We start from the raw sequence: 25,888 nt of genomic DNA, 5'->3' as shown, positions 1-25,888 counted from the left end.
TATCTCCTATTACTCCATATAACCTCTCCCTATATCTCTTTCTATTACTCCATATAACCTCTCCCTATATCTCCTCCTATTACTCCACATAACCTCTCCCTATATCGCCTCCTATTACTCCATATAGCCTCTCCCTATATCTCCTCCTATTACTCCATATACCCTCTCCCTATATCTCCTCCTATTACGCCATATATCCTCTCCCTATATCTCCTCATATTACTCCATATACCCTCTCCCTATATCTCCTCCTATTACTCCATATATCCTCTCCCTATATCGCCTCCTATTACTCTATATAACCTCTCGCTATATCGCCTCCTATTACTCCATATAACCTATCCCTATATCTCCTCCTATTACTCCATATACCCTCTCCCTATATCTCCTTCTATTACTCCATATAACCTCTCCCTATATCTCTTCCTGTTACTCTATATACCCTCTCCCTATATCTCCTCCTATTACTCCATATACCCTCTCCCTATATCTCCTCCTATTACTCCATATAACCTCTCCCTATATCTCCTATTTCTCCATATACCCTCTCCCTATATCTCCTCCTATTACTCCATATAACCTCTCCCTATATCTCCTCCTATTACTCCATATAACCTCTCCCTATATCTCCTCCTATTACTCCATATACCCTCTCCCTAAATGTCCTCCTATTACTCCATATACCCTCTCCCTATATCTCCTCCTATTTCTCCATATACCCTCTCCCTATATCTCCTCCTATTACTCCATATAACCTCTCCCTATATCACCTTCTATTACTCCATATAACCTCTCCCTATATCACCTCCTATTACTCCACATAACCTCTCCCTATATCTCCTCCTAATACTCCATACAACCTCTCCCTATATCTCCTCCTATTACTCCATATAACTTTACCCTATATCACCTCCTATTACTCCACATAACCTCTCCCTATATCTCCTATTTCTCCATATACCCTCTCCCTATATCTCCTCCTATTACTCCATATAACCTCTCCCTATATCTCCTATTTCTCCATATACCCTCTCCCTATATCTCCTCCTATTTCTCCATATACCCTCTCCCTATATCTCCTCCTATTACTCCATATAACCTCTCCCTATATCACCTCCTATTACTCCACATAACCTCTCCCTATATCTCCTCCTAATACTCCATACAACCTCTCCCTATATCTCCTCCTATTACTCCATATAACTTTACCCTATATCACCTCCTATTACTCCACATAACCTCTCCCTATATCTCTTCCTAATACTCCATATACCCTCTCCCTATATCACCTCCTATTACCCCATACAACCTCTCCCTATATCTCCTCCTATTACTCCCTATACCCTCTCCCTATATCTCCTTCTATTACTCCATATAACCTCTCCCTATATCTCTTCCTGTTACTCTATATACCCTCTCCCTATATCTCCTCCTATTACTCCATATACCCTCTCCCTATATCTCCTCCTATTACTCCATATAACCTCTCCCTATATCTCCTATTTCTCCATATACCCTCTCCCTATATCTCCTCCTATTACTCCATATAACCTCTCCCTATATCTCCTCCTATTACTCCATATAACCTCTCCCTATATCTCCTCCTATTACTCCATATACCCTCTCCCTAAATCTCCTCCTATTACTCCATATACCCTCTCCCTATATCTCCTCCTATTTCTCCATATACCCTCTCCCTATATCTCCTCCTATTACTCCATATAACCTCTCCCTATATCACCTTCTATTACTCCAAATAACCTCTCCCTATATCTCCTCCTATTACTCTATATACCCTCTCCCTATATCTCCTCCTATATCTCCATATACCCTCTCCCTATATCTCCTCCTATTACTCCATATAACCTCTCCCTATATCACCTCCTATTATTCCACATAACCTCTCCCTATATCTCCTCCTAATACTCCATACAACCTCTCCCTATATCTCCTCATATTACTCCATATAACTTTACCCTATATCACCTCCTATTACTCCACATAACCTCTCCCTATATCTCTTCCTAATACTCCATATACCCTCTCCCTATATCTCCTCCTATTACTCCATACAACCTCTCCCTATATCTCCTCCTATTACTCCATATAACCTTACCCTATATCACCTCCTATTACTCCATATAACCTCTCTCTATATCTCCTTCTATTACTCCATATAACCTCTCCCTATATCTCCTCTTATTACTCCACATAACCTCTCCCTATATCGCCTCCTATTACTCCATATAACCTCTCCCTATATCTCCTCCTATTACTCCACATAACCTCTCCCTATATCTCCTATTACTCCATATAACCTCTCCCTATATCTCTTTCTATTACTCCATATAACCTCTCCCTATATCTCCTCCTATTACTCCACATAACCTCTCCCTATATGGCCTCCTATTACTCCATATAGCCTCTCCCTATATCTCCTCCTATTACTCCATATACCCTCTCCCTATATCTCCTCCTATTACGCCATATAGCCTCTCCCTATATCTCCTCATATTACTCCATATACCCTCTCCCTATATCTCCTCCTATTACTCCATATATCCTCTCCCTATATCGCCTCCTATTACTCTATATAACCTCTCGCTATATCGCCTCCTATTAATCCATATAACCTATCCCTATATCTCCTCCTATTACTCCATATACCCTCTCCCTATATCTCCTTCTATTACTCCATATAACCTCTCCCTATATCTCTTCCTGTTACTCTATATACCCTCTCCCTATATCGCCTCCTATTACTCCATATACCCTCTCCCTATATCTCCTCCTATTACTCCATATAACCTCTCCCTATATCTCCTATTTCTCCATATACCCTCTCCCTATATCTCCTCCTATTACTCCATATAACCTCTCCCTATATCTCCTATTTCTCCATATACCCTCTACCTATATCTCCTCCTATTACTCCATATAACCTCTCCCTATATCTCCTCCTATTACTCCATATAACCTCTCCCTATATCTCCTCCTATTACTCCATATACCCTCTCCCTAAATGTCCTCCTATTACTCCATATACCCTCTCCCTATATCTCCTCCTATTTCTCCATATACCCTCTCCCTATATCTCCTCCTATTACTCCATATAACCTCTCCCTATATCACCTTCTATTACTCCATATAACCTCTCCCTATATCTCCTCCTATTACTCTATATACCCTCTCCCTATATCTCCTCCTATTTCTCCATATACCCTCTCCCTATATCTCCTCCTATTACTCCATATAACCTCTCCCTATATCACCTCCTATTACTCCACATAACCTCTCCCTATATCTCCTCCTAATACTCCATACAACCTCTCCCTATATCTCCTCCTATTACTCCATATAACTTTACCCTATATCACCTCCTATTACTCCACATAACCTCTCCCTATATCTCTTCCTAATACTCCATATACCCTCTCCCTATATCTCCTCCTATTACTCCATACAACCTCTCCCTATATCTCCTCCTATTACTCCATATAACCTTACCCTATATCACCTCCTATTACTCCATATAACCTCTCCCTATATCTCCTCCTATTACTCCATATAACCTCTCCCTATATCTCCTCCTATTACTCCACATAACCTCTCCCTATATCGCCTCCTATTACTCCATATAACCTCTCCCTATATCTCCTCCTATTACTCCACATAACCTCTCCCTATATCTCCTCCTAATACTCCATACAACCTCTCCCTATATCTCCTCCTATTACTCCATATAACCTTACCCTATATCACCTCCTATTACTCCACATAACCTCTCCCTAAATCTCCTCCTAATACTCCATACAACCTCTCCCTATATCTCCTCCTATTACTCCATATAACCTTACCCTATATCACCTCCTATTACTCCACATAACCTCTCCCTATATCTCTTCCTAATACTCCATATACCCTCTCCCTATATCTCCTCCTATTACTCCATACAACCTCTCCCTATATCTCCTCCTATTACTCCATATAACCTTACCCTATATCACCTCCTATTACTCCATATAACCTCTCCCTATATCTCCTCCTATTACTCCATATAACCTCTCCCTATATCTCCTCCTATTACTCCATATAACTTTACCCTATATCACCTCCTATTACTCCACATAACCTCTCCCTATATCTCTTCCTAATACTCCATATACCCTCTCCCTATATCTCCTCCTATTACTCCATACAACCTCTCCCTATATCTCCTCCTATTACTCCATATAACCTTACCCTATATCACCTCCTATTACTCCATATAACCTCTCCCTATATCTCCTCCTATTACTCCATATAACCTCTCCTATTACTCCATACATAACCTCTATCATCTAACAGTTATATTTAATATGACAAATTGTGTCTTTTCTTCTAGTTTTTCATCATCATCCTCATTATATTCATTGCGGAAATAGCAGGAGCTGTTGTAGTTTTGGCGTTCTCTTCTTTGGTAAGAATCCTGTTCTGCAGAACTCACAATCTACCAGACAAAGAGGCAAATATAATACATAGAGATGAAGAGATACTGTGTGGTAATCATATATTGCTCTTAATAAAGCCCTATTACTATAAAGTACTACAGAGGAAACAAAAATAAGATTTTACTTACCGATAAATCTATTTCTCGTAGTCCGCAGTGGATGCTGGGGACTCCGTCAGGACCATGGGGAATAGCGGCTCCGCAGGAGACAGGGCACAAAAATAAAGCTTTAGGATCAGGTGGTGTGCACTGGCTCCTCCCCCTATGACCCTCCTCCAAGCCTCAGTTAGGATACTGTGCCCGGACGAGCGTACACAATAAGGAAGGATAATGAATCCCGGGTAAGACTCATACCAGCCACACCAATCACACCGTACAACTTGTGATCTGAACCCAGTTAACAGTATGACAAACGTAGGAGCCTCTGAAAAGACGGCTCACAACAATAACAACCCGATTTTTTTGTAACAATAACTATGTACTAGAGATGAGCGCCTGAAATTTTTCGGGTTTTGTGTTTTGGTTTTGGGTTCGGTTCCGCGGCCGTGTTTTGGGTTCGACCGCGTTTTGGCAAAACCTCACCGAATTTTTTTTGTCGGATTCGGGTGTGTTTTGGATTCGGGTGTTTTTTTCAAAAAACCCTAAAAAACAGCTTAAATCATAGAATTTGGGGGTAATTTTGATCCCAAAGTATTATTAACCTCAAAAAACATAATTTACACTCATTTTCAGCCTATTCTGAACACATCACACCTCACAATATTATTTTTAGTCCTAAAATTTGCACCGAGGTCGCTGTGTGAGTAAGATAAGCGACCCTAGTGGCCGACACAAACACCGGGCCCATCTAGGAGTGGCACTGCAGTGTCACGCAGGATGTCCCTTCCAAAAAACCCTCCCCAAACAGCACATGACGCAAAGAAAAAAAGAGGCGCAATGAGGTAGCTGACTGTGTGAGAAAGATAAGCGACCCTAGTGGCCGACACAAACACCGGGCCCATCTAGGAGTGGCACTGCAGTGTCACGCAGGATGTCCCTTCCAAAAAACCCTCCCCAATCAGCACATGATGCAAAGAAAAAGAAAAGAAAAAAGAGGTGCAAGATGGAATTATCCTTGGGCCCTCCCACCCACCCTTATGTTGTATAAACAAAACAGGACATGCACACTTTAACCAACCCATCATTTCAGTGACAGGGTCTGCCACACGACTGTGACTGATATGACGGGTTGGTTTGGACCCCCCCCAAAAAAGAAGCAATTAATCTCTCCTTGCACAAACTGGCTCTACAGAGGCAAGATGTCCACCTCATCTTCACCCTCCGATATATCACCGTGTACATCCCCCTCCTCACAGATTATCAATTCGTCCCCACTGGAATCCACCATCTCAGCTCCCTGTGTACTTTGTGGAGGCAATTGCTGCTGGTCAATGTCTCCGCGGAGGAATTGATTATAATTCATTTTAATGAACATCATCTTCTCCACATTTTCTGGATGTAACCTCGTACGCCGATTGCTGACAAGGTGAGCGGCGGCACTAAACACTCTTTCGGAGTACACACTTGTGGGAGGGCAACTTAGGTAGAATAAAGCCAGTTTGTGCAAGGGCCTCCAAATTGCCTCTTTTTCCTGCCAGTATAAGTACGGACTGTGTGACGTGCCTACTTGGATGCGGTCACTCATATAATCCTCCACCATTCTATCAATGTTGAGAGAATCATATGCAGTGACAGTAGACGACATGTCCGTAATCGTTGTCAGGTCCTTCAGTCCGGACCAGATGTCAGCATCAGCAGTCGCTCCAGACTGCCCTGCATCACCGCCAGCGGGTGGGCTCGGAATTCTGAGCCTTTTCCTCGCACCCCCAGTTGCGGGAGAATGTGAAGGAGGAGATGTTGACAGGTCGCGTTCCGCTTGACTTGACAATTTTGTCACCAGCAGGTCTTTCAACCCCAGCAGACCTGTGTCTGCCGGAAAGAGAGATCCAAGGTAGGCTTTAAATCTAGGATCGAGCACGGTGGCCAAAATGTAGTGCTCTGATTTCAACAGATTGACCACCCGTGAATCCTTGTTAAGCGAATTAAGGGCTGCATCCACAAGTCCCACATGCCTAGCGGAATCGCTCCGTGTTAGCTCCTTCTTCAATGCCTCCAGCTTCTTCTGCAAAAGCCTGATGAGGGGAATGACCTGACTCAGGCTGGCAGTGTCTGAACTGACTTCACGTGTGGCAAGTTCAAAGGGCATCAGAACCTTGCACAACGTTGAAATCATTCTCCACTGCACTTGAGACAGGTGCATTCCATCTCCTATATCGTGCTCAATTGTATAGGCTTGAATGGCCTTTTGCTGCTCCTCCAACCTCTGAAGCATATAGAGGGTTGAATTCCACCTCGTTACCACTTCTTGCTTCAGATGATGGCAGGGCAGGTTCAGTAGTTTTTGGTGGTGCTCCAGTCTTCTGTACGTGGTGCCTGTACGCCGAAAGTGTCCCGCAATTTTTCTGGCCACCGACAGCATCTCTTGCACGCCCCTGTCGTTTTTTAAAAAATTCTGCACCACCAAATTCAAGGTATGTGCAAAACATGGGACGTGCTGGAATTTGCCCATATTTAATGCACACACAATATTGCTGGCGTTGTCCGATGCCACAAATCCACAGGAGAGTCCAATTGGGGTAAGCCATTCCGCGATGATCTTCCTCAGTTGCCGTAAGAGGTTTTCAGCTGTGTGCGTATTCTGGAAAGCGGTGATACAAAGCGTAGCCTGCCTAGGAAAGAGTTGGCGTTTGCGAGATGCTGCTACTGGTGCCGCCGCTGCTGTTCTTGCGGCGGGAGTCCATACATCTACCCAGTGGGCTGTCACAGTCATATAGTCCTGACCCTGCCCTGCTCCACTTGTCCACATGTCCGTGGTTAAGTGGACATTGGGTACAACTGCATTTTTTAGGACACTGGTGAGTCTTTTTCTGACGTCCGTGTACATTCTCCCGTGTACATTCTCGGTATCGCCTGCCTAGAGAAGTGGAACCTAGATGGTATTTGGTAACGGGGGCACACTGCCTCAATAAATTGTCTAGTTCCCTGTGAACTAACGGCGGATACCGGACGCACGTCTAACACCAACATAGTTGTCAAGGACTCAGTTATCCGCTTTGCAGTAGGATGACTGCTGTGATATTTCATCTTCCTCGCAAAGGACTGTTGAACAGTCAATTGCTTACTGGAAGTAGTACAAGTGGGCTTACGACTTCCCCTCTGGGATGACCATCGACTCCCAGCGGCAACAACAGCAGCGCCAGCAGCAGTAGGCGTTACACGCAAGGATGCATCGGAGGAATCACAGGCAGGAGAGGACTCGTCAGACTTGCCAGTGACATGGCCTGCAGGACTATTGGCATTCCTGGGGAAGGAGGAAATTGACACTGAGGGAGTTGGTGGGGTGGTTTGCGTGAGCTTGGTTACAAGAGGAAGGGATTTACTGGTCAGTGGACTGCTTCCGCTGTCACCCAAAGTTTTTGAACTTGTCACTGACTTATTATGAATGCGCTGCAGGTGACGTATAAGGGAGGATGTTCCGAGGTGGTTAACGTCCTTACCCCTACTTATTACAGCTTGACAAAGGGAACACACGGCTTGACACCTGTTGTCCGCATTTCTGGTGAAATACCTCCACACCGAAGAGCTGATTTTTTTGGTATTTTCACCTGGCATGTCAACGGCCATATTCCTCCCACGGACAACAGGTGTCTCCCCGGGTGCCTGACTTAAACAAACCACCTCACCATCAGAATCCTCCTGGTCAATTTCCTCCCCAGCGCCAGCAACACCCATATCCTCCTCATCCTGGTGTACTTCAACACTGACATCTTCAATCTGACTATCAGGAACTGGACTGCGGGTGCTCCTTCCAGCACTTGCAGGGGGCATGCAAATAGTGGAAGGCGCATGCTCTTCACGTCCAGTGTTGGGAAGGTCAGGCATCGCAAACGACACAATTGGACTCTCCTTGTGGATTTGGGATTTCAAAGAACGCACAGTTCTTTGCGGTGCTTTTGCCAGCTTGAGTCTTTTCAGTTTTCTAGCGAGAGGCTGAGTGCTTCCATCCTCATGTGAAGCTGAACCACTAGCCATGAACATAGGCCAGGGCCTCAGCCGTTCCTTGCCACTCCGTGTGGTAAATGGCATATTGGCAAGTTTACGCTTCTCCTCCGACAATTTTATTTTAGGTTTTGGAGTCCTTTTTTTTCTGATATTTGGTGTTTTGGATTTGACATGCTCTGTACTATGACATTGGGCATCGGCCTTGGCAGACGACGTTGCTGGCATTTCATCGTCTCGGCCATGACTAGTGGCAGCAGCTTCAGCACGAGGTGGAAGTGGATCTTGATCTTTCCCTAATTTTGGAACCTCAACTTTTTTGTTCTCCATATTTTATAGGCAGAACTAAAAGGCACCTCAGGTAAACAATGGAGATGGATGGATTGGATACTAGTATACAATTATGGACGGACTGCCACGGTTAGGTGGTATAAAAAAACCACGGTTAGGTGGTATATATTATAATAATAATACAATTATGGATGGACGGACTGCCTGCCGACTGCCGACACAGAGGTAGCCACAGCCGTGAACTACCGCACTGTACACTGGTTGATAAAGAGATAGTAGTATACTCGTAACAACTAGTATGACACTATGACGACGGTATAAAGAATGAAAAAAAAACCACGGTTAGGTGGTATATATTATAATAATAATACAATTATGGATGGACGGACTGCCTGCCGACTGCCGACACAGAGGTAGCCACAGCCGTGAACTACCGCACTGTACACTGGTTGATAAAGAGATAGTAGTATACTCGTAACAACTAGTATGACACTATGACGACGGTATAAAGAATGAAAAAAAAACCACGGTTAGGTGGTATATATTATAATAATAATACAATTATGGATGGACGGACTGCCTGCCGACTGCCGACACAGAGGTAGCCACAGCCGTGAACTACCGCACTGTACACTGGTTGATAAAGAGATAGTAGTATACTCGTAACAACTAGTATGACACTATGACGACGGTATAAAGAATGAAAAAAAAACCACGGTTAGGTGGTATATATTATAATAATAATACAATTATGGATGGACGGACTGCCTGCCGACTGCCGACACAGAGGTAGCCACAGCCGTGAACTACCGCACTGTACACTGGTTGATAAAGAGATAGTAGTATACTCGTAACAACTAGTATGACACTATGACGACGGTATAAAGAAAGAAAAAAAAATACCACGGTTAGGTGGTATATATTATAATAATAATACAATTATGGATGGACGGACTGCCTGCCGACTGCCGACACAGAGGTAGCCACAGCCGTGAACTACCGCACTGTACACTGGTTGATAAAGAGATAGTAGTATACTCGTAACAACTAGTATGACACTATGACGACGGTATAAAGAATGAAAAAAAAACCACGGTTAGGTGGTATATATTATAATAATAATACAATTATGGATGGACGGACTGCCTGCCGACTGCCGACACAGAGGTAGCCACAGCCGTGAACTACCGCACTGTACACTGGTTGATAAAGAGATAGTAGTATACTCGTAACAACTAGTATGACACTATGACGACGGTATAAAGAATGAAAAAAAAACCACGGTTAGGTGGTATATATTATAATAATAATACAATTATGGATGGACGGACTGCCTGCCGACTGCCGACACAGAGGTAGCCACAGCCGTGAACTACCGCACTGTACACTGGTTGATAAAGAGATAGTAGTATACTCGTAACAACTAGTATGACACTATGACGACGGTATAAAGAAAGAAAAAAAAATACCACAGTTAGGTGGTATATATTATAATAATAATACAATTATGGATGGACGGACTGCCTGCCGACTGCCGACACAGAGGTAGCCACAGCCGTGAACTACCGCACTGTACACTGGTTGATAAAGAGATAGTAGTATACTCGTAACAACTAGTATGACACTATGACGACGGTATAAAGAATGAAAAAAAAACCACGGTTAGGTGGTATATATTATAATAATAATACAATTATGGATGGACGGACTGCCTGCCGAGTGCCGACACAGAGGTAGCCACAGCCGTGAACTACCGCACTGTACACTGGTTGATAAAGAGATAGTAGTATACTCGTAACAACTAGTATGACACTATGACGACGGTATAAAGAAAGAAAAAAAAATACCACGGTTAGGTGGTATATATTATAATAATAATACAATTATGGATGGACGGACTGCCTGCCGACTGCCGACACAGAGGTAGCCACAGCCGTGAACTACCGCACTGTACACTGGTTGATAAAGAGATAGTAGTATACTCGTAACAACTAGTATGACACTATGACGACGGTATAAAGAAAGAAAAAAAAATACCACAGTTAGGTGGTATATATTATAATAATAATAAGAATTTACTTACCGATAATTCTATTTCTCGGAGTCCGTAGTGGATGCTGGGGTTCCTGAAAGGACCATGGGGAATAGCGGCTCCGCAGGAGACAGGGCACAAAAGTAAAGCTTTTACAGGTCAGGTGGTGTGTACTGGCTCCTCCCCCTATGACCCTCCTCCAGACTCCAGTTAGGTACTGTGCCCGGACGAGCGTACACAATAAGGGAGGATTTTGAATCCCGGGTAAGACTCATACCAGCCACACCAATCACACCGTACAACTTGTGATCTAAACCCAGTTAACAGTATGATAACAGAGGAGCCTCTGAAAGATGGCTTCCTAAACAATAACCCGAATTAGTTAACAATAACTATGTACAAGTATTGCAGATAATCCGCACTTGGGATGGGCGCCCAGCATCCACTACGGACTCCGAGAAATAGAATTATCGGTAAGTAAATTCTTATTTTCTCTATCGTCCTAAGTGGATGCTGGGGTTCCTGAAAGGACCATGGGGATTATACCAAAGCTCCCAAACGGGCGGGAGAGTGCGGATGACTCTGCAGCACCGAATGAGAGAACTCCAGGTCCTCCTTTGCCAGGGTATCAATTTTGTAAAAATTTACAAACGTGTTCTCCCCTGACCACGTAGCTGCTCGGCAGAGTTGTAATGCCGAGACCCCTCGGGCAGCCGCCCAAGATGAGCCCACCTTCCTTGCGGAATGGGCCTTAACAGATTTAGGCTGTGGCAGGCCTGCCACAGAATGTGCAAGTTGAATTTTGTTACAAATCCAATGAGCAATCGACTGCTTAGAAGCAGGTGCACCCAACTTGTTGGGTGCATACAGTATAAACAGCGAGTCAGATTTTCTGACTCCAGCCGTCCTTTAAATGTATATTTTTAAGGCTCTGACAACGTCCAACAACTTGGAGTCCTTCAAGTCGTCTGTAGCCGCAGGCACTACAATAGGCTGGTTCAGGTGAAACGCTGATACCACCTTAGGGAGAAAATGCGGACGCGTCCGCAGCTCTGCCCTATGTCGAATGGAAAATTAAATAAGGGCTTTTATAAAACAAAGCCGCCAGTTCAGATACTCTCCCGGCCGAAGCCAGGGCCAGTAACATAGTCACTTTCCATGTGAGATATTTCAAATCCACATTCTTTAGTGGTTCAAACCAATTGGATTTGAGGAAATCTAAAACTACATTTAGATCCCACGGTGCCACCTTAGGCACCACAGGAGGCTGTATATGCAGTACTCCTTTGATAAAATCTGGACCTCAGGGACTGAGGCCAATTCTTTTTGGAAGAATATTGATAGGGCCGAAATTTGAACCTTAATAGATCCCAATTTGAGACCCATAGACAATCCTGATTGCAGGAAATGTAGGAAAACGACCCAGTTGAAATTCCTCCATCGGAGCACTCCGCTGCTCGCACCACGCAACATATTTTCGCCAAATACGGCGATAATGCTTCGCAGTGACTTCCTTCCTTGCCTTTATCAAGGTAGGAATGACTTCTTCTGGAATGCCTTTTCCTTTTAGGATCTGGCATTCAAACGCCATGCCGTCAAACGCAGCCGCGGTAAGTCTTAAAAAAGACAAGGACCCTGCTGAAGCAGGTCCCTTCTCAGAAGTAGAGGCCACGGATCGTCCGTGACCATCTCTTGAAGTTCCGGGTACCAAGTCCTTCTTGGCCAATCCGGAGCCACTAGTCTTACTCCTCTTTGCCGTATAATCCTCAATACCTTTGGTATGAGAGGCAGAGGAGGAAACACATATACCGACTGGTACACCCAAGGTGTTACCAGCGCGTCCACAGCTATTGCCTGCGGATCTCTTGACCTGGCGCAATACCTGTCCAGTGTTTTGTTGAGGCGAGACGCCATCATGTCCACCATTGGTTTTACCCAACGGTTTAATAGCATGTGGAAAACTTCTGGATGAAGTCCCCACTCTCCCGGGTGAAAGTCGTGTCTGCTGAGGAAGTCTGCTTCCCAGTTGTCCACGCCCGGGATGAATACTGCTGACAGTGCTATCACGTGATTCTCCGCCCAGCGAAGGATCCTGGCAGCTTCTGCCATTGCCCTCCTGCTTCTTGTGCCGCCCTGTCTGTTTACATGGGCGACTGCCGTGATGTTGTCCGACTGGATCAACACCGGTCTTCCTTGAAGCAGAGGTTCCGCCTGGCTTAGAGCATTGTAGATTGCTCTTAGTTCCAGAATGCTTATGTGAAGAGACTTTTTCAGGCTCGACCACACTCCCTGGAAATTTCTTCCCTGTGTGACTGCTCCCCAGCCTCTCAGGCTGGCATCCGTGGTCACCAGGATCCAATCCTGCATGCCGAATCTGCGGCCCTCCAATAGATGAGCCTCCTGCAACCACCACAGAAGGGATACCCTTGTCCTCGGCGACAGGGTTATCCGCAGGTGCATCTGAAGATGCGACCCTGACCATTTGTCCAACAGATCCCTTTGCATGGAATCTGCCGAAAGGGATTGCTTCGTAAGAAGCTACCATTTTTTTTTCCCAGGACTCTTGTGCATTGATGTACAGACACCTTTCCTGGTTTTAGGAGGTTCCTGACCAGGTCAGATAACTCCTTGGCTTTTTCTTCGGAAAGAAAAACCTTTTTCTGAACTGTGTCCAGAATCATCCCCAGGAACAGCAGACGAGTTGTCGGCATTAATTGGGATTTTGGAATATTCAGAATCCATCCGTGCTGCTTTAGCACCTCTTGAGATAGTGCTAAACCCATCTCTAGCTGTTCTCTGGACCTTGCCCTTATTAGGAGATCGTCCAAGTATGGGATAATTAATACGCCTTTTCTTCGAAGAAGAAATATTATCTCGGCCATTACCTTTGTAAAGACCCGAGGTGCCGTGGACAAACCAAACGGCAGCGTCTGAAACTGATAGTGACAGTTTTGTACAACGAACCTGAGGTACCCCTGTGTGAGGGGTAATTGGAACGTGGAGATACGCATCCTTGATGTCCAAGGATACCATAAAGTCCCCTTCTTCCAGGTTCGCTATCACTGCTCTGAGTGACTCCATCTTGAACTTGAACTTCTTTATGTACAGGTTCAAGGACTTCAGATTTAGAATAGGCCTTACCGAGCCATCCGGCTTCGGTACCACAAAAAGAGTGGAATAATACCCCTTCCCTTGTTGTAGAAGAGGTACCTTGACTATCACCTGCTGAGAATACAGCTTGTGAATGGCTTCCAAAACCGTCTCCCTTCCTGAGGGGGACGTTGGTAAAGCAGACTTCAGGAAACGGCGAGGTGGCTCTGTCTCTAATTTCAACCTGTACCCCTGAGATATTATCTGCAGGATCCAGGGATTTACCTGCGAGTGAGCCCACTGCGCGCTGTAATTCTTGAGACGACCGCCTACCGCCCCCGAGTCCGCTTGCGAAGCCCCAGCGTCATGCTGAGGCTTTTGTAGAAGCCGGGGAGGGCTTCTGTTCCTGGGAAGGAGCTGCCTGTTGCTGTCTCTTCCCTCGTCCTCTGCCTCGTGGCAGATATGAATAGCCCTTTGCTCTCTTATTTTGAAAGGAACGAAAGGGCTGCGGTTGAAAAGTCGGTGCCTTTTTCTGTTGGGGAGTGACTTGAGGTAGAAAGGTGGATTTCCCGGCCGTAGCCGTGGCCACCAAATCCGATAGACCGACCCCAAATAACTCCTCTACGCATCGCCTGTCCACTGTCGTGTCCATAAAGCTCTTCTGGCCGAAATGGACATAGCACTTACCCGTGATGCCAGTGTGCAGATATCTCTCTGTGCATCACGCATATAAAGAAATGCATCCTTTATTTGTTCTAACGACAGTAAAATATTGTCCCTGTCCAGGGTATCAATATTTTCGATCAGGGACTCTGACCAAACTACCCCAGCACTGCACATCCAGGCAGTCGCAATAGCTGGTCGTAGTATAACACCTGCATGTGTGTATATACCTTTTTGGATATTTTCCATCCTCCTATCTGATGGATCTTTAAGTGCGGCCGTCTCAGGAGAGGGTAACGCCACTTGTTTTGATAAGCGTGTTAGCGCTTTGTCCACCCTAGGAGGTGTTTCCCAGCGCTCCCTAACCTCTGGCGGGAAAGGGTATAAAGCCAATAACTTCTTTGAAATTAGCAGTTTTTTATCGGGGCACCCCACGCTTCATCACACACGTCATTTAATTCTTCTGATTCGGTAAAAACTACTGGTAGTTTTTTCACACCCCACATAATACCCTGTTTAGTGGTACCTGTAGTATCAGCTAAATGTAACATCTCCTTTATTGCCAAAATCATATAACGTGTGGCCCTACTGGAAAATACGGTTGATTCGTCACCTTCACCACCGGAATCAGTGCCTGTGTCTGGGTCTGTGTCGACCGACTGAGGCAAGGGGCGTTTTACAGCCCCTGACGGTGTTTGAGGCGCCTGGACAGGCACTAATTGAGTGTCCGGCCGCCTCATGTCGGCAAACGACTGCTTAAGCGAGTTGACGCTATCCCGTAATTCCACAAATAAAGGCATCCATTCTGGTGTCGACCCCCTAGGAGGTGACATCCTCATATTTGGCAATTGCTCCGCCTCCACACCAATAACGTCCTCATACATGTCGACACACACGTACCGACACACAGCAGACACACAGGGAATGCTCTATACGAAGACAGGACCCACTAGCCCTTTGGGGAGACAGAGGGAGAGTCTGCCAGCACACACCAAAAAGCGCTATATATGACAGGGATAGCCTTATGATTAAGTGCTCCCTTATAGCTGCTTTTATATTAATATATTGCCATTTATTTTGCCCCCCCTCTCTGTTATACCCTGTTTCTGTAGTGCAGTGCAGGGGAGAGACCTGGGAGCCTTCCTGACCAGCGGATCTGTGACAGAAAATGGCGCCGTGTGCTGAGGAGATAGGCCCCGCCCCTTTTTCGGCGGGCTCGTCTCCCGCTATTTAGTACATTTAGGCAGGGGCTATATGTGAGGTATTTTTAGCCTTTTTAAAGGTTTTCATTTGCCTCCCAGGGCGCCCCCCCCCCAGCGCCCTGCACCCTCAGTGACTGCCGTGTGAAGTGTGCTGAGAGGAAAATGGCGCACAGCTGCAGTGCTGTGCGCTACCTTAAGAAGACTGCAGGAGTCTTCAGCCGCCGATTCTGGACCTCTTCTTGCTTCAGCATCTGTGAGGGGGCCGGCGGCGTGGCTCCGGTGACCATCCAGGCTGTACCTGTGATCGTCCCTCTGGAGCTTCATGTCCAGTAGCCAAGAAGCCAATCCATCCTGCACGCAGGTGAGTTCACTTCTTCTCCCCTCTGTCCCTCGTTGCAGTGATCCTGTTGCCAGCAGGAATCACTGTAAAATAAAAAACCTAAGCTAAACTCTCTAAGCAGCTCTTTATGAGAGCCACCTAGAATTGCACCCTTCTCGGCCGGGCACAAAAATCTAACTGGAGTCTGGAGGAGGGTCATAGGGGGAGGAGCCAGTACACACCACCTGACCTGTAAAAGCTTTACTTTTGTGCCCTGTCTCCTGCGGAGCCGCTATTCCCCATGGTCCTTTCAGGAACCCCAGCATCCACTTAGGACGATAGAGAAAATACAATTATGGATGGACGGACTGCCTGCCGACTGCCGACACAGAGGTAGCCACAGCCGTGAACTACCGCACTGTACACTGGTTGATAAAGAGATAGTAGTATACTCGTAACAACTAGTATGACACTATGACGACGGTATAAAGAATGAAAAAAAAAACCACGGTTAGGTGGTATATATTATAATAATAATACAATTATGGATGGACGGACTGCCTGCCGACTGCCGACACAGAGGTAGCCACAGCCGTGAACTACCGCACTGTACACTGGTTGATAAAGAGATAGTAGTATACTCGTAACAACTAGTATGACACTATGACGACGGTATAAAGAAAGAAAAAAAAATACCACAGTTAGGTGGTATATATTATAATAATAATACAATTATGGATGGACGGACTGCCTGCCGACTGCCGACACAGAGGTAGCCACAGCCGTGAACTACCGCACTGTACACTGGTTGATAAAGAGATAGTAGTATACTCGTAACAACTAGTATGACACTATGACGACGGTATAAAGAAAGAAAAAAAAATACCACAGTTAGGTGGTATATATTATAATAATAATACAATTATGGATGGACGGACTGCCTGCCGAGTGCCGACACAGAGGTAGCCACAGCCGTGAACTACCGCACTGTACACTGGTTGATAAAGAGATAGTAGTATACTCGTAACAACTAGTATGACACTATGACGACGGTATAAAGAATGAAAAAAAAACCACGGTTAGGTGGTATATATTATAATAATAATACAATTATGGATGGACGGACTGCCTGCCGACTGCCGACACAGAGGTAGCCACAGCCGTGAACTACCGCACTGTACACTGGTTGATAAAGAGATAGTAGTATACTCGTAACAACTAGTATGACACTATGACGACGGTATAAAGAATGAAAAAAAAACCACGGTTAGGTGGTATATATTATAATAATAATACAATTATGGATGGACGGACTGCCTGCCGACTGCCGACACAGAGGTAGCCACAGCCGTGAACTACCGCACTGTACACTGGTTGATAAAGAGATAGTAGTATACTCGTAACAACTAGTATGACACTATGACGGTATAAAGAATGAAAAAAAAACCACGGTTAGGTGGTATATATTATAATAATAATACAATTATGGATGGACGGACTGCCTGCCGACTGCCGACACAGAGGTAGCCACAGCCGTGAACTACCGCACTGTACACTGGTTGATAAAGAGATAGTAGTATACTCGTAACAACTAGTATGACACTATGACGACGGTATAAAGAAAGAAAAAAAAATACCACGGTTAGGTGGTATATATTGTAATACAATTATGGATGGACGGACTGCCTGCCGAGTTCCGACTGCCGACACAGAGGTAGCCACAGCCGTGAACTACCGCACTGTACTGTGTCTGCTGCTAATATAGACTGGTTGATAAAGAGATAGTATACAATACATACAACAATATACTACTATACTGGTGGTCAGGCACTGGTCACCACTAGTCACACTGGCAGTGGCACTCCTGCAGCAAAAGTGTGCACTGTTTAATTTTAAATTAATATAATATTATGTACTCCTGGGGGCTCCTGCTATAACAACCTGCAGTGCTCCCCAGTCTCCCCCACAATTATTATAAGCTTTGCCTTTTATACATTGATGTGCAGCACACTGGGCTGAGCTGAGTGCACACAGACTGAGTCACACTGTGTGACTGGCTGCTGCTGTGTATCGTTTTTTTTCAGGCAGAGAACGGATATAGCAGAGAACGGATATATTATATTAAAATAAATAAAAGTTAACTAACAACAACTGCACTGGTCACTGTGGTAAACTCTGTCTGACTCTGCACAATCTCTCTCTCTCTTCTAATCTAATTTCTAATGGAGAGGACGCCAGCCACGTCCTCTCCCTATCAATCTCAATGCACGTGTGAAAATGGCGGCGACGCGCGGCTCCTTATATAGAATCCGAGTCTCGCGAGAATCCGACAGCGTCATGATGACGTTCGGGCGCGCTCGGGTTAACCGAGCAAGGCGGGAGGATCCGAGTCTGCTCGGACCCGTAAAAAAAACATGAAGTTCGTGCGGGTTCGGTTTCAGAGAAACCGAACCCGCTCATCTCTACTATGTACAAGTATTGCAGACAATCCGCACTTGGGATGGGCGCCCAGCATCCACTACGGACTACGAGAAATAGATTTATCGGTAAGTAAAATCTTATTTTCTCTGACGTCCTAAGTGGATGCTGGGGACTCCGTCAGGACCATGGGGATTATACCAAAGCTCCCAAACGGGCGGGAGAGTGCGGATGACTCTGCAGCACCGAATGAGAGAACTCCAGGTCCTCTTTAGCCAGGGTATCAAATTTGTAGAATTTTACAAACGTGTTCTCCCCCGACCACGTAGCTGCTCGGCAGAGTTGTAATGCCGAGACCCCCCGGGCAGCCGCCCAGGATGAGCCCACTTTCCTTGTGGAATGGGCCTTGACAGATTTAGGCTGTGGCAGGCCTGCCACAGAATGTGCAAGTTGAATTGTGCTACAAATCCAACGAGCAATCGTCTGCTTAGAAGCAGGAGCACCCAGCTTGTTGGGTGCATACAATATAAACAGCGAGTCAGACTTTCTGACTCCAGCAGTTCTTGAAATATATATTTTTAATGCCCGGACCACGTCCAACAACTTGGAATCCTCCAAATCGCTAGTAGCCGCAGGCACCACAATAGGCTGGTTCAGGTGAAACGCTGACACCACCTTAGGCAGAAAATGAGGACGCGTCCGCAGTTCTGCCCTGTCCGAATGGAAAATCAGATATGGGCTTTTATAGGATAAAGCCGCCAATTCTGACACTCTCCTGGCTGAAGCCAGGGCCAGTAGCATGGTTACTTTCCATGTAAGATATTTCAAATCCGCCGATTTGAGTGGCTCAAACCAATGAGATTTGAGAAAATCCAAAACTACATTAAGGTCCCACGGAGCCACTGGGGGCACAACCGGGGGCTGTATATGTAGTACTCCTTTTACAAAAGTCTGGACTTCAGGAACAGAAGCCAATTCTTTCTGGAAGAAAATCGACAGGGCCGAAATTTGAACCTTAATGGACCCCAATTTGAGGCCCATAGACAATCCTGTTTGCAGGAAATGTAGGAATCGACCCAATTGAAATTCCTCCGTGGGGGCCTTCCTGGCCTCACACCACGCAACATATTTTCTCCAAATGCGGTGATAATGTTGTGCCGTCACCTCCTTCCTGGCTTTTACCAGTGTAGGAATGACCTCTTCCGGAATGCCTTTTTCCCTTAGAATTCGGCGTGCAACCGCCACGCCGTCAAACGCAGCCGCGGTAAGTCTTGGAATAGACACGGTCCCTGCTGAAGCAGGTCCCGTCTTAGAGGTAGAGGCCACGGATCCTCCGTGAGCATCTCTTGAAGTTCCGGGTACCAAGTTCTTTTTGGCCAATCCGGAGCCACGAGTATCGTTCTTACTCCCCTTTGCCGTATAATTCTCAGTACTTTTGGTATGAGAGGCAGAGGAGGGAACACATACACTGACTGGAACACCCACGGTGTTACCAGAGCGTCCACAGCTATTGCCTGAGGGTCTCTTGACCTGGCGCAATACCTGTCCAGTTTTTTGTTGAGGCGGGACGCCATCATATCCACCTTTGGTTTTTCCCAACGGTTCACAATCATGTGGAAGACTTCTGGATGAAGTCCCCACTCTCCCGGGTGTAGATCGTGTCTGCTGAGGAAGTCTGCTTCCCAGTTGTCCACTCCCGGAATGAACACTGCTGACAGTGCTATCACATGATCTTCCGCCCAGCGAAGAATCCTTGCAGCTTCTGCCATTGCTGTCCTGCTTCTTGTGCCGCCCTGTCTGTTTACGTGGGCGACTGCCGTTATGTTGTCCGACTGGATCAACACCGGCTGACCCTTAGCTCCAGTATGTTTATGTGAAAAGACATCTCCAGGCTTGACCATACTCCCTGGAAGTTTCTTCCCTGTGTGACCGCTCCCCAGCCTCTCAGACTGGCATCCGTGGTCACCAGGACCCAGTCCTGTATGCCGAATCTGCGGCCCTCTAACAGATGAGCACTCTGCAACCACCACAGAAGAGACACCCTTGTCCGTGGTGATAAGGTTATCCGCTGGTGCATCTGCAGATGCGATCCGGACCATTTGTCCAACAGATCCCACTGAAAAGTTCGTGCGTGGAATCTGCCGAATGGAATCGCTTCGTAAGAAGCCACCATCTTTCCCAGGACTCTTGTGCATTGATGCACAGACACTTTTCCTGGTTTTAGGAGGTTCCTGACAAGTTTGGATAACTCCTTGGCTTTCTCCTCCGGAAGAAACACCTTTTTCTGAACCGTGTCCAGAATCATTCCCAGGAACAGCAGACGTGTTGTCGGTGTCAACTGAAATTTTGGAAAATTCAGAATCCACCTGTGTTGTTGCAGCACTAATTGGGTTAGTGCTACTCCGTCCTCCAGCTGTTCTCTGGACCTTGCCCTTATCAGGAGATCGTCCAAGTAAGGGATAATTAATACGCCTCTTCTTCGAAGAAGGATCATCATTTCGGCCATTACCTTGGTAAAGACCCGAGGTGCCGTGGACAATCCAAACGGCAGCGTCTGAAACTGATAATGACAGTTTTGCACCACGAACCTGAGGTACCCTTGATGTGAAGGGCAAATTTGGACATGCATGTAAGCATCCTTTATGTCCAGGGACACCATAAAGTCCCCTTCTTCCAGATTCGCTATCACTGCTCTGAGTGACTCCATCTTGAATTTGAATTTCTGTATGTACAGATTCAAAGATTTCAGATTTAGAATAGGTCTTACCGAGCCGTCCGGCTTCGGTACCACAAATAGTGTGGAGTAATACCCTTTTCCTTGTTGTAGGAGGGGTACCTTGACTATCACCTGCTGAGAAAACAGCTTGTGAATGGCTTCCAATACCGTCGCCCTGTCTGAGGGAGACGTTGGCAAAGCAGACTTTAGGAACCGGCGAGGGGGAGACTTCTCGAATTCCAACCTGTAACCCTGAGATACTACCTGCAGGATCCAGGGGTCCACCTGTGAGCAAGCCCACTGTGCGCTGAAATTCTTGAGTCGACCCCCCACTGCTCCTGAGTCCGCTTGTAAAGCCCCAGCGTCATGCTGAGGGCTTTGCAGAACCCTGGGAGGGCTTCTGTTCCTGGGCAGGGGCAGCTTGCTGTCCTCTCTTACCCCTTCCTCTGCCCCGGGGCAGATATGACTGTCCTTTTGCCCGCTTGTTCTTATAGGACCGAAAGGACTGCGGCTGAAAAGACGGTGTCTTTTTCTGTTGGGAGGGGGTCTGAGGTAAAAAGGTGGATTTTCCGGCAGTTGCCGTGGCCACCAGATCCGATAGACCGACGCCAAATAATTCCTCCCCTTTATACGGCAATACTTCCATATGTCGTTTAGAATCCGCATCACCTGACCACTGTCGCGTCCATAAACTTCTTCTGGCAGATATGGACATCGCATTTACTCTCGATGCCAGAGTGCAAATATCCCTCTGAGCATCTCGCATATAAAGAAAAGCATCCTTTAATTGCTCTATAGTCAATAAAATACTGTCCCTATCCAGGGTATCAATATTTTCAGTCAGGGAATCCTACCAGACCACCCCAGCACTGCACATCCAGGCTGAGGCGATGGCTGGTCGCAGTATAACACCAGTATGTGTGTATATACTTTTTAGGGTAGTTTCCAGCCTCCTATCAGCTGGATCCTTGAGGGCGGCCGTATCAGGAGACGGTAACGCCACTTGTTTTGATAAGCGTGTGAGCGCCTTATCCACCCTAGGGGGTGTTTCCCAGCGCGCCCTAACCTCTGGCGGGAAAGGGTATAATGCCAATAACTTTTTTGAAATTAGCACTTTTCTATCTGGGTTAACCCACGCTTCATCACATACATCATTCAATTCCTCTGATTCAGGAAAAACTACAGGTAGTTTTTTCACCCCCCACATAATACCCCTTTTTGTGGTACTTGCAGTATCAGAGATATGCAAAGCCTCCTTCATTGCCGTGATCATATAACGTGTGGCCCTACTTGAAAATACGTTTGTTTCTTCACCGTCGACACTAGATTCAGTGTCCGTGTCTGGGTCTGTGTCGACCGACTGAGGTAAAGGGCGTTTTACAGCCCCTGACGGTGTCTGAGACGCCTGGGCAGGTACCAACTGGTTTTCCGGCCGTCTCATGTCGTCAACTGATTTTTGTAATGTGCTGACATTATCACGTAATTCCATAAACAAAGCCATCCACTCCGGTGTCGACTCCCTGGGGGGTGACATCACCATTATCGGCAATTGCTCTGCCTCCACACCAACATCGTCCTCATACATGTCGACACACACGTACCGACACACAGCAGACACACAGGGAATGCTCTTATCGAAGACAGGACCCCACTAGCCCTTTGGGGAGACAGAGGGAGAGTTTGCCAGCACACACCCAAGCGCTATAATATATATGGGAACAACCTTATATAAGTGTTGTATCCTTATAGCAGCTTAAATATATCAAATATCGCCAAAAAAAGTGCCCCCCCTCTCTGTTTTACCCTGTTTCTGTAGTGCAGTGCAGGGGAGAGTCCTGGGATCCTTCCTCACAGCGGAGCTGAGCAGGAAAATGGCGCTGTGTGCTGAGGAGAATAAGCCCCGCCCCCTATTCCGGCGGGCTTTTCTCCCGGAGTTTGAGATATCTGGCATGGGTTTAATACATCCATATAGCCTCAAGGGCTATATGTGATGTATTTTTTTAGCCATAAAAGGTATTATACATTGCTGCCCAGGGCGCCCCCAGCAGCGCCCTGCACCCTCTGTGACCTATGGTGTGAAGTGTGTGACAACAATGGCGCACAGCTGCAGTGCTGTGCGCTACCTTCATGAAGGCTGAAAAGCCTTCTGCCGCCGGTTTCTGGACCTTCAATCTTCAGCATCTGCAAGGGGGGTCGGCGGCGCGGCTCCGGGACGAACCCCAGGGTGAGACCTGTGTTCCGACTCCCTCTGGAGCTAATGGTGTCCAGTAGCCTAAGAAGCCAATCCATCCTGCACGCAGGTGAGTTGAACTTCTCTCCCCTAAGTCCCTCGATGCAGTGAGCCTGTTGCCAGCAGGACTCACTGAACATAAAAAACCTAAAAACTTTTTCTAAGCAGCTCCTTAAGAGAGCCACCTAGATTGCACCCTGCTCGGACGGGCACAAAAACCTAACTGAGGCTTGGAGGAGGGTCATAGGGGGAGGAGCCAGTGCACACCACCTGATCCTAAAGCTTTATTTTTGTGCCCTGTCTCCTGCGGAGCCGCTATTCCCCATGGTCCTGACGGAGTCCCCAGCATCCACTTAGGACGTCAGAGAAATGACAATACACAGAGAGGAATAACAATTGAGAGAAGCAAAACCTGTCCTCAAAATTTGCCCCCTAATATACAGATACAGATAGGGGCAATCCCACAGCAAAAATTACTAACATGATGTGGGTGCATGTGCCCACATCTACGGGCACCACCCAAGGGAATGCAAACGCCTCTGCTTGTCAGTCAGGCAGAGGAGTTCGCAGAGCGGGAGGGAGACAGCAACGCTCCGTTTCCAAGCGGAGACGGAGCGTTGCGGGGGCGGCAATAGGGAAATGGAGGTGGGGCGGCGCGAACGGGGGGGGGGGGGGGCATGGCATGGTAGCGATCAGGGCGTCTGCGTGACATTACGCAGCCGCTGTGATCACAAAGATGGCGGCGGGCCTCCTGCCATCGCAGCCAGGCTGCGCCTGCAGGAGTCTACCCTACTTTCTGCAATCACGCTGAAATTCCGTTGCGACTGCAAATTCAGCGTGGTCGCAGGGGGGAGGCGGTGGGTATCATGCTGGATGGCCTTGCCCCAGCATGCGATCAGAAGGATTGCAAATTCTGCTCATAGCAGAATTTGCAATCCTAACTGAATCGGATCCTAAGTACATAGATCCCAAAGTCCCTGACAAATTGTTTTATGAAAGCTATAATCAAATACAAAATCTGTCAGCTCCATGCAGAAAGCATTCTTTCTACTGATTTACAATACAGAGTGCATTCAAATAACTGATTTACAATACAGGGATCATATATGACTGATTTACAAAAGAGAGAGCGTTCTAGCAACTGATTTACAATATATAGAGCATCCCAGTAAGTGATTTATAATGCAGACAGCATTTTACTGACTCGATTACAAAACAGAGAGCATTCTAAGAAGTGATTTACAATACAAAGAGGTTTCCAACAAATCTATACCATAGATAGAATATGCTGGTGGCCTATGTACAATATAAAGCGTACCTGAGTAACCTCAATGCATTGCATATAGTATTCTAGAGCTCTGGATAGAACCCAGAGAGTATTCTATTGACATAGGGGGGCATGTACTAAGCAGTGATAAAAGTGGAGAAGTGAGCCAGTGGAGAAGTAGCCCATGGCAACCAATCAGCAGCTCTGTATACTTTTATAGTATGCAAATTATAAATGTTACATCAATGCTGATTGGTTGGCATGGGCAACTTCTCCACTGGCTCACTTCTCCACTTTTATCACTGCTTAGTACATGTCCCCCTTAGGTACAATACAGAAGGCTTTTTAGTGATCCATATAAAAAAAACAAAAAACAACAACATTCTAGTGCCTTATTTACAATACAGAGAGCGTTCAAGTGACCATACAGTGAGTTTTCTAGGGCTGGATGTACTAAGAGAAGGGATATGATCGGATCCCTCACACCAGAGCTGCGTAGAAAGCCCATAGGCTTTTATGGTGTATTTATGGCGATCCCCTCCACGTTGCTGACCCGGCGCCTGGGGCTTAGTACATTCGGAAAATGCTGTAAACGGGGCTTTACTGCATTGTCCATTTAGTACATCCCGCCCCTACTGACCTATGGGCCTAATACATGTTTGTACACAATGCCGATGTACACGCAACAGAGTAATTTTCGGCAGACTGCGCATGTACTGCGATTGCACGTAATTTCCAGAGGCTTTAAAATGCATATTCTCTTGTATCTTAATTATGCAGAGCACAGGCACATGATGTCTTTGTTATACAGACCTTATATGTCTAGCTGCTTTATAATGCAGATCACCTTAATGCTATTGGTGACAAAGTCGGGTGTCAGTCTGCATGAACTGACCCAAAATTAATTATTTACCCCTCCAGCAGTCCCACATAGTCTCCCTGAGAGCAGGATTGGCTGTTTTCAGATGTCCATATAGTCAGTAGTCAAGGTTTATGCACACCGATTGGTGTATAGCTCCAGCCATCCACCAATCAGTGTATCAGGACCTTGTAACACTCTGATTAGTGATTGG

General features: G+C 46.3%; 1 protein-coding gene across 1 annotated transcript in view; it reads left to right on the top strand.

The window, feature by feature from the left end:
* The window catches only part of LOC134936265 (tetraspanin-1-like), a 117,976-nt gene that overhangs the window by 57,489 nt on the left and 34,599 nt on the right, over positions 1-25,888 (top strand). The window contains exon 6 of the mRNA XM_063931273.1: positions 4,385-4,459. Coding sequence (XP_063787343.1) covers positions 4,385-4,459 — 75 coding nt within the window. The remainder of the gene's footprint in view (positions 1-4,384; positions 4,460-25,888) is intronic.

Source organism: Pseudophryne corroboree, chromosome 6 (genome assembly GCF_028390025.1).
Source record: "Pseudophryne corroboree isolate aPseCor3 chromosome 6, aPseCor3.hap2, whole genome shotgun sequence".
NCBI classification, from domain to species: Eukaryota; Metazoa; Chordata; class Amphibia; order Anura; family Myobatrachidae; genus Pseudophryne; species Pseudophryne corroboree.
This window is presented reverse-complemented; position numbering and strand designations above follow the sequence as displayed.